The sequence below is a fragment of the Setaria italica genome, chromosome I, assembly GCF_000263155.2.
Source record: "Setaria italica strain Yugu1 chromosome I, Setaria_italica_v2.0, whole genome shotgun sequence".
NCBI lineage: Eukaryota > Viridiplantae > Streptophyta > Magnoliopsida > Poales > Poaceae > Setaria > Setaria italica.
Window position 1 is genome coordinate 10,399,528 of NC_028450.1, and position 13,313 is coordinate 10,412,840.

Sequence of the window (13,313 nt, forward strand, 5' to 3'; positions counted from 1 at the left end):
GTTATTTTTGTGCACTAACCTTGCAGCCAAGACTTTATCATCCATCCCAATTGACGGAGCAAGGTGAACGTACATGTGGTTGAGCAAGGGATTATTAGGAGATGCCTAAGACCATAAGCTTCCTTTGATATTTAAATGACTTAACTTTATAAGGAAAGTTTATCCTTCGGGTATTCTTGGGACACTAACCTTATAGGTTACGAGAAGATACATCAAGGACGGAGAGAAGCAAGGGAGGAAATGCATCGAGAGGATGACATCACCACCACAAGCACAATGCATATCATCAACGCACCATCATCACATGGGGCAACCATAGCCTGCGATGGCTAAGGTATGTCGTTAAGGTAAGTCCACCACTACGATCTCTATAGAAATATACGTCGGCTTAGATAAAGGTGAAGTTAAGCAAAGTTCAATGTCATTTACCCTAGCTCTATCCTAGCTTTTACTAAAGTCCCGGCACATATAGTGGTTAGGCCTACTCTCTCTGCTTCCCCCTTGCTGCACGCACGCACACGAGCAATAGGAGCCCCAGCAGAGCACCACCCCCTCTCCACTCTCGCGCAGACGCTCCTCAAATGTCCCTTGACTTATCCCTCGATGTCCCGTTGGGTTTGAAAGCTAGAGGAGAGGAATTCCTTCTTTAAAATTCATCTTCCTCCTCTCCTCATTCACTTCACTCTCATCCCCATCAAACCCACCTAGATCCACACCAGCAACACCCTTCTTACCACCATGGCTAGCAAAGGCCTTGTTCCCTTTGCCGGCTCAGGCTCGACCTTTGATCTCGACGGGGAAATCATTCCGGCGAATGCTATTGCCCCCTGTCGATGATCTGGCGATAGAGGTGGTCCAGGCACTGGAGATCGAGCCCCTAGTTGTCATACCAACCGAGGGGAGAAGCAGGGGCGCGAGGAGTGCCGCTGGGGGCTTGGTCGAACCCCCAGTTCGGCCGAACCAGGCCGGCGCTCCTCGGTCTCCTCGCCAAGGAAGACACCAAAATTGCATGCGCGTGGGACAAGCCCCTACAAAAGGCTGACAATGGGCGACATTCGCTCGAGGAAGACGGCGAGAGCCTAGCCACCCCACAGGATTGACATCCCGAAGCCATCGAAGACCGGAGGGCGCAGCAGCTCCGATGCGGCGTCCTACTCGCCGGAGACGCCACAGCCAGCCTCTCGCTTTGAGGTGTTTGGGGTGCGAACCCCAAATGGCGGAAGTGGGGAGGGAGTCAAGCCGGCTCTCTCTCCTTTGGAGAAGGAGCTGGCCGGATTCTTTGGTACGTCTCCGGGAGGCGACAAGGTCAAGCGGTTTACCGATGGTTTAGGGTATCCCTAATCTAGATACCCATCATTTGCTGCCTCCTAAACGGTTTAAAGGTTATGTAATCATTGAGCCTAGCTTTCAAGAAGACTGTGATGGAGCCCTAGTTGTAATTGTGACAGTTTCTCGTGCTCACCTCGCTAGAGTGGTAAAGAGCAACCCTAGTGGAATGAAGGTATGGAGCAGTTCATGGGTTCAAGCCAGCTCAAACTAGCAGTGCCTTAACAGAGGAGCGGTTGGACTTTGAATCCAACCTTGAATCCACCTTAACGTGGATTACGGATAACCGGAAAGTTATCGACACCATGAGATAAAATTTGGTTACTTCTCTTGCTCAATTAATGCTAACACTTTACTTTGAGCATTATATTTGTTGATATTGAATTGTATCCTTAGATCGCAAACACTCATCTACTCTAGAAATGCTAGAAATAGCACTTTTTGTTACTAATAATTTTTCTTTATCCTAGATCCTACGACGGAAGAAACACTCCTGTTTATAATATTATTAGCAAATATATCCATGCGTTCTACGGAAGAACGTGTATATGTTATACGTATCTATCACATTGCAATGTTTAATTGAATTTTACAAAAGTGAAGTATGTTACATATAATTTTTATAGTATATTTTGGCAACTAAGGAGTAGTAATTGTATCTTAATTTTAAATGGTCATTAAAAGACTGGCATATACATTATTTCTATTCGTGATAATCATCTATAAAGTTATAAGTAACCAAAGAAATACTGGTTACTCGTTAGCTCATCTGAGTACGCACATCTTCGAAGAGTTTTACGTACACCAGGTTTCTTGTGGTGGAAAAGTTTTACCCGCAGCTCAGCTAATAAGATTCCTTATGGGTAGGTTACACACACATTATCCTTAAAGAGTTTTACGCACTAAAAACAAATAACAAAGAAATACAGTTTTGTTGGAATGGGATAAAAAATAAAACCCATGCAGTCCAAAATCGAAAGTTGTTGTGAACCGAGCTCAGCTAGTAAGATTTTTGTTGTGGAACTACCACCATGGTTCGAATCCTCGATTCAATATTGGTGTTCGCATTTTTATAGATTTATTTCAGGATTTAACAGACGCTATTTTTTCAATAGTAAGTGATGTGACTGTCAATAGTAAGACGAAAGCGGTGACTTCATCAACCTTGAGAGACTTCGTCAACCTTGAGAATATGCCAGTTCAATCTCTCAGAGGTGCTCATGGGAGTAGAGTTGTACATGTATTCATAGTGTTGAATATGCGTGCGTGAGGTACTCATAGGAGTATGGTTGTGTGTGTGATTGTAGGGTTGAGTATATGCACGTTATGTGAGCATATGCTTATGTAATGTATTATTGTGTTTTGAAAAAAGTGAAAGTTGTTTTTTTAGTCGTCCGAAAGCTTTAGGGATAAAGGGCCGTCATATGGCTGAATTTCCACGTCCAAACAAGCCACTTGAAGAATACTCTCAAACTAGTCAGGTTGGCGCATCTATGTTTAAAGTAGCATCACGTCGATGCATCGAACCAAATAAATAGATAAAACACAATCTAAAATCAAATTCATGGATCCAATATTTAATTCAAACAATTGTTTATCAGAATAGCGTTGTATAACTTTTTTCCTTAGTAATTTACTAACTTTGAGTGTTAGTAGATATAGCTGATAGATTGACGTGCTATGTTACACTGATTATTGATTCTGATAGGGATAAAAGATAAAATTATCGATGAATGAATAATTCAATCATATTTTACGAGAATATGAAGTGAAAGCAAAGTTCAAAAAGTAGTAGGGTATACAAAGTTTAGTTATTAGTTTTATATATGAAATAATTAAATATATTTATACTTTCCATATCAAATAATAGAAAAAACCGCAATTCATTTTAAAAAAAAATTATGGCACTCACTCAATGTACCTAGGTTCTACCAAACAATGTGCGAATTCCAATGAAGAGTACGCAAGTGATATTTAATCCCACTTGAATAGTGTGTGTATCCCATATGAATCCTACGTGAAGAATAGGTGTGGTTAGGATGCACAAAGCTGCTCCAAACTTAGGATGTTTAGTATAGGACCGTACCATGAGTCTTATCAAATAACGTGCGGATCCCACTTAAGAGCATGCAAGTCGCACTTGGATGGTGAGTCTCAGGGTCCTGCTGAACAATGCATGGGCCCACGTGGGATCCGGATGCATGAGGATTATAGATAGCCAAACGGGCGGCCCGGCCCGGCCTGGCACGGGCACGAATAGGCCCGGCCTGTTTAGGCCCGGCCTGTTTAGGCCCGGCTATCTGTCGTGCCAGGCCGGGCCGGCCCGCGGGCCGAAGGAGCGACCCAGGTCCGGCCTGCTAACTTCTTACGCAGGCCGTGCCGGCCCGCTGGCCCGGCGGGCCTTAACAGCCTCGCCGTGCCCGTGCCAGCCCGTGTAACGTTTTAATAAAAAGCCCTCACCAGAATCTAATTTATCAAAGGAAGACATTTTCTTACTTTCAATATATTCATAGGTAACATATTCACAAATATATTCATAGGTAACATATTCTGATATTCACAGTAACATACTTTCAACATTCACACAGATTCAACTGATTCACAGTAAAATATTCACAGTAAGTTACTTTCAACAGATTCAACTGATTCACAAATTCACCAACATTCACACAGATTCACAATCACAATAACACAAACAAATATGAATATTATTTTGAGTTGTTTGTATTGCTGCCTCATTAAAAACCTTTGTAGATAAAAACTCACACCTCGTGAGAAAACCCTACAAAGGAAAAAAGAGTACAGCCAGCTCATAAGTTCATTGTTCAGATACACTATACACAATCACACAAGTTCACAACTCACAGTCACAAGATCTACACAAGGTCACAAGCACAACAGCACAAGGCTTCTAACTTCTGACTTTCTGAGTTCTATCTTGCTGACTTGCTCCTGAACACTAACAGAGCACCAACAGGCAACAGGGCAGAAGGCATCTAGCTTCTGCAAAAAAAGATAGGAGGATTACCAATAATTCAAGTAAAAACTAACACAAGTATACTGAAGTAACAACTAACACAAGTAAATGAGAGTATACTGATTAGAATTAAATGAGAGTAGAAAACTTACTCATCAAGATACAAATCCTCAAATGACTCTTCAAGTTCAGTATCGTCGACGGTATGCTGCAGTCTTGCATCTCCTTGCTCCCAATCCTTGATCAAAGCCAAGATCTCCACCATCTCAGGGGTCAGACGACGTCGCCGCTCCTCAATGATCCTGCCAGTGGTACTAAATGCAGATTCTGAAGATATAGTAGAGACAGGCACAGTCATAACATCCCTAGCTAAGATAGACAGAACAGGATATGATAACTTATGCTCATGCCACCAGGTCAATATGTTGAAGTCATCATCATATTGATTGATAGTGTCACTGTCTAGGTAAGCAGACAGTTCAGAAGCAGCAGCAAGAGAGGCACCAGTTTGAGCAGCTTGCAACAAAGCACTAGCAGATTGTCTCCTAGACAGGGAGGAGGAAACAGAAGTAGAACCCAGGCCAGGCTGCCCAGCACCAAGGCTAGCAGCAGAATAAGTAGATGAAGCAGCCTGGGAACCAAAGATCTTACCCCAAGCAGTCTTCTTCTTACCTGCAGGGCCTGGCTGAGTGGCCCTCTGCATCCTCACAGAACCATACTTAGCTTCATATTTGCCAAAGATTGTAGACAATTCAGCTCTTACATCAGTTAAGTAACTAGAATAATCCTTACCAGTTAGCTGAGACATCAGCTGAAGCACATTGCTAAAACCAGTAATCTTAGCTCTAGGATCCAATATAAAAGCAAAGGCATAAAGCATAGGTATATCAGCCCAATAAGATAAGAACTTAGACTTCATGGGTGCAACAACATCTTTCAGATCAGGATCATCAGCATAGAAATTAAGGTGCCCAGCTATCTCAAGAATATGATGCAAGATTAATGGAGCAGTAGGATAGTAAACACCAGACAGAATAACAGTAGAATCATAGAATTGTTCAAGAAATATCAGAATCTTTTCAGCAATATACCAGTGTAATTCTGTCAGAATTGTTTGACCTTCAACCAAACCATATTGAGTGGTTATGAACTGATGGAAAGTGGTCTTATGGGGCAAGAGATGCTTCAACATGAGATAAGTTGAATTCCATCTAACATCCATGTCCAAAGCAAACTTACGAGGACGGACACCAACAGCAATGCAATATGACTTGTATGCCGCAATACGTTGGTTAGAACAATTCAGGAATGAAATTGCAGTTCTAAATGAACTAAGCATAGGCTTGAAAACATCAAGGCCAGCCTTAACAATAAGATTAATGATGTGACAAGCACAACGCTGATGAAAAAAAAGTCTACCCATGTAACCAGTCAGTGAAGGATGAAGCTTACTAATAGCCGAAGTGTTTGCCGATGCATTATCCAGTGTGATAGAAAATATCTTATCATTTAAACCATAATCAGTAGCAACAGCTGTAATGCGCTCAGCAATATTATCAGCATTATGAGAAACATCAATTAAACGAAGGCCTAAGATCCTCTTCTCTAGTTGCCAATCAGCATTCACATAATGAGCAACCACACTAAGGTAATCTTCCTTAGCATTACCAGACCATATGTCAGATGTAAGAGCAACAGAGGAAACAGATTGCAAAGAAGCCAGGAGTTTAGAACGACGCTCATCAAAATACTTAACAAAATCTCTGGTGGTGGTTTGCCTAGACACACAACTGAATCTAGGATTATGAGCAATATTAATGTATTCCTCAAATGCATCAGACTCACCAAAGCATAAAGGAAGGTCTAGTCTAGCAATCAATCTGCACAACTGGATACGAGCAACATCAGGATTGTACTCCCACATATGGAGAGAGCCATCAGGATTGTACTTGAGTTGGGACTGAGCCATACGAGAAGCACCTAGCAAGACTGGGCACTTTGGAAGGTGCCTATGCAAGTGTCCAGTACCACTAGCAGACTTACCAGAATAAATTTTCTTGCAATGTAGGCACTTAGCACCAGTTCTTACCCTCTTGTTGTTCTTTACCTCGTACAGAGGCTCAAAGTCATCCCACACCTTAGAGGTGCAAGAACGAGTCCTCTTGCTGCCCGTACTCTCCGAGCCCGGACCAGCATCAGAGGCAGCAGCAGCAGGTGCTGGAGAATCTCCAGCTCCAGGACCTGGCTGAGCATCGGGGACGGCACCACCGAGCAGCGCCCGCCGATCCGCCTCCAAATCAGAATCATCATCTCCGGTCTCCCCCATCAACCGCAACTCATCATTGAGGCAGGTTGGATAGTCGTCGTCCATCCTCGAGCACACACGGAACCGGAACAAGACCCTCGAGCCCTCCACCGTTGACGTCGTCGCCTCGGCGGCTCCGTTCCTCAACGACCCGCGGCCCCTGACAGAGACCTACACGATGAAAGAGAAGAAAGTGAGGGAGGCGGATCTGTGAGGTGTCGAAGAACGGAAGAAGAAGAGGAACGAGAGGAGTGGAGTGGTGTTTACCTGCGCAGCCGGAGCCCGGAGCCGGAGAAGACGAACCGCAACGGTGGGGAACCAGGGAGTGAGGCGGATCTGCGAGGGTCGGGGGGAGGAGGCGACTAGGCGAGGAACCGAGGGAGGCGGAGGGCCGGAGGGGCTAAGGGAGAAGCGGGGTACGGGGAGGGAGGCGGATGGGTGACCGGCGAGCCGGCGGTGGGCGAGGACGCCGGATCTGAGAATAGACTAGGGGAGGAGCAGTTACAGGGGTAGGGAGGCGGAGCCGGCGGAGGAGCCACCAGCAAGCCGGCGGTGGGCGAGGACGCCGGATCAGAGAGTGGAGGAGCAGTTACGGGGGGGAGGGAGGCGGAGGGGCCACCGACGAGCCGGCGGCGGTGGATCTAGATCTAGGGGAGGAGGCGAGGAGCCGGGAGGGAGCGGGGAGGAGGCGAGGCGAGAGAGCGAGAGAGACTGAGAGAGGCGAGGCGGCTCGATGCGGGAGGGAGCGGGGGGCCGGGGTAGGGTTTCGGCCGGCGCCGCGCGGCCTTATATACGGCCGTATGGCCGGGCCGAGGCAGGCCTGGCAGGCCTTAACAGGCCTGCCGGCCGTTGCTGGCCCACGGGCCAAATGTGCCAGGCTGTGCCGGGCCAGCCCACGTGCTGAGGTAGCGGCCCAGGCCCGGCCCGTGATGTAGGCCGGGCCGGCCCGGCCTGCAAGGCCGTCGTGCTGGGCCGTGCCTGTACCGGGCCAAATTGTCGTGCCGTGGGCCGGCCCACGGGCCGCGGGCCAAATGGAAATCTATAATGAGGATGCTCCAAACTTAGAAAGGGTCCCACGTGGGACCAGAGCTTTTAGTGTGTATATAGATTTCGAGCCCAAGGTGTATGGCCCCAGCTGGAGAGGGCTACTCATCCCAGAAGTCTTGAGACGGTCCGGCCTGCGCCGCACGCTGCTGGAGGGGCCTGGCTCTGACGCCGACGCCGACGTGCCCTCTCGTTGGCGACGCCTTCACACCGCCCACCCTGACCTGTCTCATCGAGGCTCCACTTCCAAGTTCCAACGCCCACCTGATCACAGCTTGGCTTCGCTTGCTCGCTCTTCGATACGCAAGTTCCGTTCAAAGATCAGCGCATGCTCGATCTGCAAATGGCGCACTCGCTTGCTTCTTTCGATCTCATCTGCTGATTTCTCCCGTGCTGTCCTGCCGGCTCGGGCTATTGGTTCCGGTCGCCTCAGGAGCCTGCACGCGGGCACGCGGCGGCGGCGGTAATGCGGCGGAGCGGAGGCGGCGCCGCCAGGCAGCAGTAAGTCAACTAATCATTCCTTCCGATGTCGCCGCCATTAGTGATTAGCCCCATTTGTCCTTTAGCGTTTGAGCTCTTTTAGCGACTGTATTCGACGCCCCCTGTTTCTTGGATCATCAGACAGGAAAAACAGTGTTCTTCAGCTCAGTGTCGGCGTTCGGAAATCCATCCAGAGAAGTAGAGAACCGAGGCAGGAGCTTTCAGCTAACTATCACATTGTCCTGTTCCTGCAGGAGCTCTGGCAGATCCACCAGTTGCTCCCACGAAATCGATTGGATTGCAGACGAGGTGAAGCAACATGAACTTCAGTATTTTGCTGTCTTGAAATGTAGTCTGCAGTGACTGAAGGAAAGCTGACATGAGTGGATCAAGACCAGAACCACCTTGTTCAGCTTTGTAGGCCTTCTATCATTCACCTAATCATGCTGTTCATGCTCATGATCCATTTATTTAATTGTTAATGTAGCGTGGAGAACTCCGAAGGCCTTCTAAACACTTCAAGGATAAAGAACAAAAAAGAACAGGTAACTGTAGTTTGATCATGGATGGATCAAAATTGTATTAGTTACATTCTTCAGAGCTTGCGTTTGACTGTTCCATTGAAGATGTCCAGGTTTTGCCTTTTTTGAGTGAGATAGAACAGATTATCTTTATCAATCAACTAGTCAGATTAAGAGTAGATATTTGCTGGTGAAAGTGCTTTCTCTGCAACCAAGCTAGAGCCTGGCTCCCACAGTTTCATCTATGTGGTAGAAAGAGCTGTATTCCATTGCCTTGGTTTTGAAGCTCTCTGTGCAAACTGCTTGTGATGATATACTGTGCCAGCATGCCATGGATTATTACCAAATGATTTTGTTACTTAATATGTAAAACTTATTATTGAGCTTCTATATCTGTTCACTTGTACTTCCATAGTTATGCTTCTAGTCATCTAGTGTAATGACGCAGTGCAAACTTTATTGATAATAAATGTCCACATGCCTGATTCATTGTGTATTTCTGCATTCTTTCAATCAGATCAAAATTCCGCCTCAAATATCTTGACTATATAACAACCCCAACTGCTCAATTTATGTTTTTCCAACATCCATATTCACTTGAATTTTTTATTCTATTGTGTAGCTGAGTTCCTGCCTCACAAGACATATAATTCACTCAAGAGGAGGCACACATGGTCTCGAGAGGAAAGTTATTAGATCATGCTGGCTACCTTCATTTTTTATATTTTTCTACTGTTCTGTGTTAACTGAATTATCAATATTGAACATATTCCAGGAAGATGATAATCTGATTCAAAAGGTAAATCTTCATGGCTCAAAAAGTTGGTCAACTGTTGCACGCGGTATAACTGGTCGAAGTCCAAACCAATGCCGAGAGAGGTAAAATTTACAGGATAAAGATTGTATGATTGCTTCGCTTTCTGATTCCAATGCAAATGGATTGGCCTAGCCACCACTTTTGGTTTATTCATCCTTTTGCAGCCTCATTGAAGGCATCTAGCAATACCTGCATGTTGCATTCCCTTGATTTACTGTCAGTAAAGGCAACCAGACAGTCGCTTGAGGCAAAATCTTGTTTTAGACGTCATGATGCATTGATCTCACAGAATGGCTACCTTCTGATACAAGCATGCAACTTCATGCTTTGCAGAATGCAGGACATTGAATTGCTTCACAGCTTCTCAAAGAATTGGTCTCTATGAAATACTGAAATGTCCAGCACATGATTTATACTGTTTTATAGCATGTTCAATCATGCCTACAACTATATAGAAATTAGTTCGGTCAAACAATTATAGTACTAAATGGAATCTTTGTTGTTTGGCGTCTTAACCTGCTTTACTCGAAAATTGACTCCTACAACTTCCATATTATGCAACACCTCTATTGTTATATGTATCAGATGAAGCTTCCAAAACTCAGTAAAAATATTAACTCAATACCTAAGAGATGCCTTGATTAGACACCATTGCAGCTTTCTATAGCACAAAAAAAAAGAAACTTATGTATGTTTTCCTGAGAGCACGTTGTTTTACTAAAAGGCACCTTTTGAGTCACTCTTTACTATAACTAAATCATTTAGGGTGTTCATTCTAGTAAGCATAGAAAAGGGCCAGTACTAATGATAATATGGTTCTGTTTTCAGTGGTAATATGTCAAAATGCAAATCTACAAACAGTGACTGACTTTTTTATGCCCCCATGTGTCTTTGGAAATAAGCAGGAGTATAGTGTATTACTCCATTCGTATTTGATCTATGTATTTATTAGCTTCACGGAGATCAAGGAGGAGAAAAATACCCTCCGCAGCTCATTTGATCCCCGTCGGGTGAGCTGCTCGTGCTCAACGCTTCATCATTGGCCAGCCCCTGTCTGTGAAAGATTTTCACCCAAAGGCATGATCTTGATCTGCGTGCGACCCTAGGAAAAGGGGCCTGCTAGCAATATACGCAGATCAATCTTGAATCTCTTTATTTTGATAATGTACCACTCATGTATAGTTGTATACTATCCGTACCACAGGTGGTATACAGTTAATCTTGACAATAGGATGTTTTTATAGTAGTCCTTTTCAAACACTAGTATAGCCTAGTATTGTGCACCGTAAAAGAGTTCTACAAGTGTAGAGAGTACATGGAAAGTTCCTCGTGAGCCAAGAGCAGAGATTTTCAAAACCTAGTTGCACTATACACCTCATTACTGATTAGTCAAGAACATAAAGTTGTAGTTAGTAGTTTTGATGATACCTACATTTTAATCCTTATTCAGCTTTCCATTTTGAATTTCATCCTTTCAAATCTTGTTTTGGAACTACTAAGGATTTACTTTCATGAAATTTGAGGATGCAGATGGATGTTTTATCTTGATCCTGCTGTGAACAACCAGCCATGGTCAGAACAGGAGGACATCAAACTAATCCAAGCTCATAAAACTCATGGAAATAAATGGTGTAAACTGGCTAAACTTTTTCCTGGGAGGTGAGATCGAGATGCTAAGATAAAAAAATTATGGCAACCTCTCGAATTCAGTTTGTACCATGCTCCTTGCAAAAATAAAAAGTAATAATTTGTACTGTGCTGCTTGTTTATATACTACCTACCCTGCTATTAAATAGACCATAATGCTCATTCCGATCATTTAGCCACTGGCCAGATATAGATAAGGCTGCATTATCAGACATTACTAATTTTTCTTTTCAGACTTTAAATTATGGTTATTTTTTCGCTCTTTTATGTTGCCATTCATTTCTCTTTGTAAGAATTCAGTGCACTTTTAACCACTTTATCTATGTTCCAAATGGTTATCTTATGTACTTCCAGAACAGGGAAAGCAATTAAAAATCACTGGCCTAGTCTTGTGAGGAAACAAATGAAGTCAGATTTAGTTAAAGGATTGCCGAAGCAATTTCCATTGGTTACAAAGAATAAAGGCTCCAGTACCATTAAGAGTGGTCAAGATTCATCCATAAATATTCATGTTTCACCAGATATGCCAGTAACGCCCATATTGGAACAAGGACTTGCAAAAAATGGAAGAAATGAAAGTACTCTGAAAGGAAAAGATTATGATTCTACACATGGTGAAGGTTATGTTTCTCATTCAGTCAATGTCTCTGAAAAGGTGGATGGGCAAATCGGTAGATATAATTCTTCAAGTTCCGGGGATCAAAAGGTCTCTTCTGCCACAGCAAGTTTTCCAGGGTCCCCGCCAAAAGAGGAATCAACGAATTTGCTGGAAGTTACACCTAACAGAGGGTTCTCTCAAGCGTATAATCACCTATCTAACAATGATCGTTCCGATGCCATTTGCAGTAGTGCTGATCCGGAATCACAAGAGCTACATGGGTCAAATATAGCAGATCTTCTTGACATGTCATATTGCGAGAGCTTGATGATTGTTCCACCTGATTCTCCAAATCACAGAAATTCCATGGATGGAATGTGATATTACTTCAAAGTTCACCAGTGACAGCACCTGCACTAGCCATAGAATAAGCAAGTTTGTGCTCCTTGGCCTTCAAATTCATGTGACTTCTCTTTAACTAACAAGCTGGTCCTTGTACCTGTATGTAAATACTTTTCTTCTTTAGCTGCAGAAATTTCTTTGTCATAATGTTCGACACAATTGCATATATGTTGTGTTGTTAGATCGTAGAGAGGAGCAATGATTTATGCTCTCCTCTGTTTATTTTCTGAGAAATAAGGTTACCGTGCAGAGTTCAGAACCTGCAGTTGAGTCGATATTTGCTGGTAAAAGTGATTTCTCTGCAACCAAGCTAGAGCTTGTCTCCCACAGTTGCATCTACGTGGTAGAAAGAGCAGTATGTTGCCTTGCCTGGGTTCTGAAGCACTCTGTGCGAACTGCTTGTGCTAATGTACAGTGCCAGCATGCCATTGATTATTACCAAATGGTTTTGCTACTAAATATGTAAAGTTATTATTGGGCCTCTATATCTGTTCACTTTTACTTCAATATAGCACAACTTTATTGATAATGCAGTGTCAACTTTTTTGATAACAAATATTCATATGTCTGATTCTGATAGTGTATTTTTGCATGCCTGCTTCACATATCCTTGACCATGTTAGCACTCACAACTGCTCAATTTATGCTTTCGGCCATCCAGATTTTGCAGCTAAGGACATGGTACTCGTTCGTTTCTACCGGAAAATTCTTGCATCACGCTTCTTCGTTATCTCCTAGGAGTACTCCGTAGCAAACAAATGGAACACCTCAACGTACACGAAACACTTCGCAGACCGAGAATTTTTATATTTTTTATTTTAACATTTTGCAAAAATATATAGTCAAACAAAAAATTGCAAATCTAGACCTATACCGCCGTTTGAAACGGCTATAGCCAGATGAAATTGTGAAAGGGGTAGTGTAGTATCCTTACCGCCGTTTCAACCGGTGGAATCTCCCACCACTCGACACTACACTTCCAAAAATTTATAACTAATTCATATCAACTCGGATGGAGATAAATGTTATATGAAAATTGTAGATCCCGACGAGACATACAACTTTGTAGTCGGAACTTTTTTCATTTAATGTTATATTGGTGTTCAAATAATTGACAAAAGTTTCAATTCTGAAACTTGTGTCGATTATTTGAGCAATTAAATGGCTCCAAATGAAAACGGTTTGAATTACAAAGT

General features: G+C 43.6%; 1 protein-coding gene across 2 annotated transcripts; it reads left to right on the forward strand.

The window, feature by feature from the left end:
• Positions 1-7,771: 7,771 nt before the first annotated feature.
• LOC101785549 (transcription factor MYB3R-4) lies at positions 7,772-12,498 on the forward strand. 2 transcript variants are annotated; one of them, XM_004952126.3, is made up of 7 exons: positions 7,786-8,153; positions 8,387-8,441; positions 8,620-8,677; positions 9,276-9,341; positions 9,433-9,532; positions 11,001-11,129; positions 11,472-12,498. In XM_004952126.3, exons 1-7 carry the CDS (start codon positions 8,119-8,121, stop codon positions 12,094-12,096), a joined length of 1,068 nt encoding a protein of 355 aa, XP_004952183.1. In that variant the 5' UTR covers positions 7,786-8,118; the 3' UTR covers positions 12,097-12,498. The 2 variants fall into 2 exon arrangements, 1 of the variants encoding a protein (XP_004952183.1); XR_002676638.1 differs by having other exon boundaries at positions 7,772-8,153; positions 8,274-8,441; positions 9,433-11,129.
• The last annotated feature ends 815 nt before the right edge of the window (positions 12,499-13,313 follow it).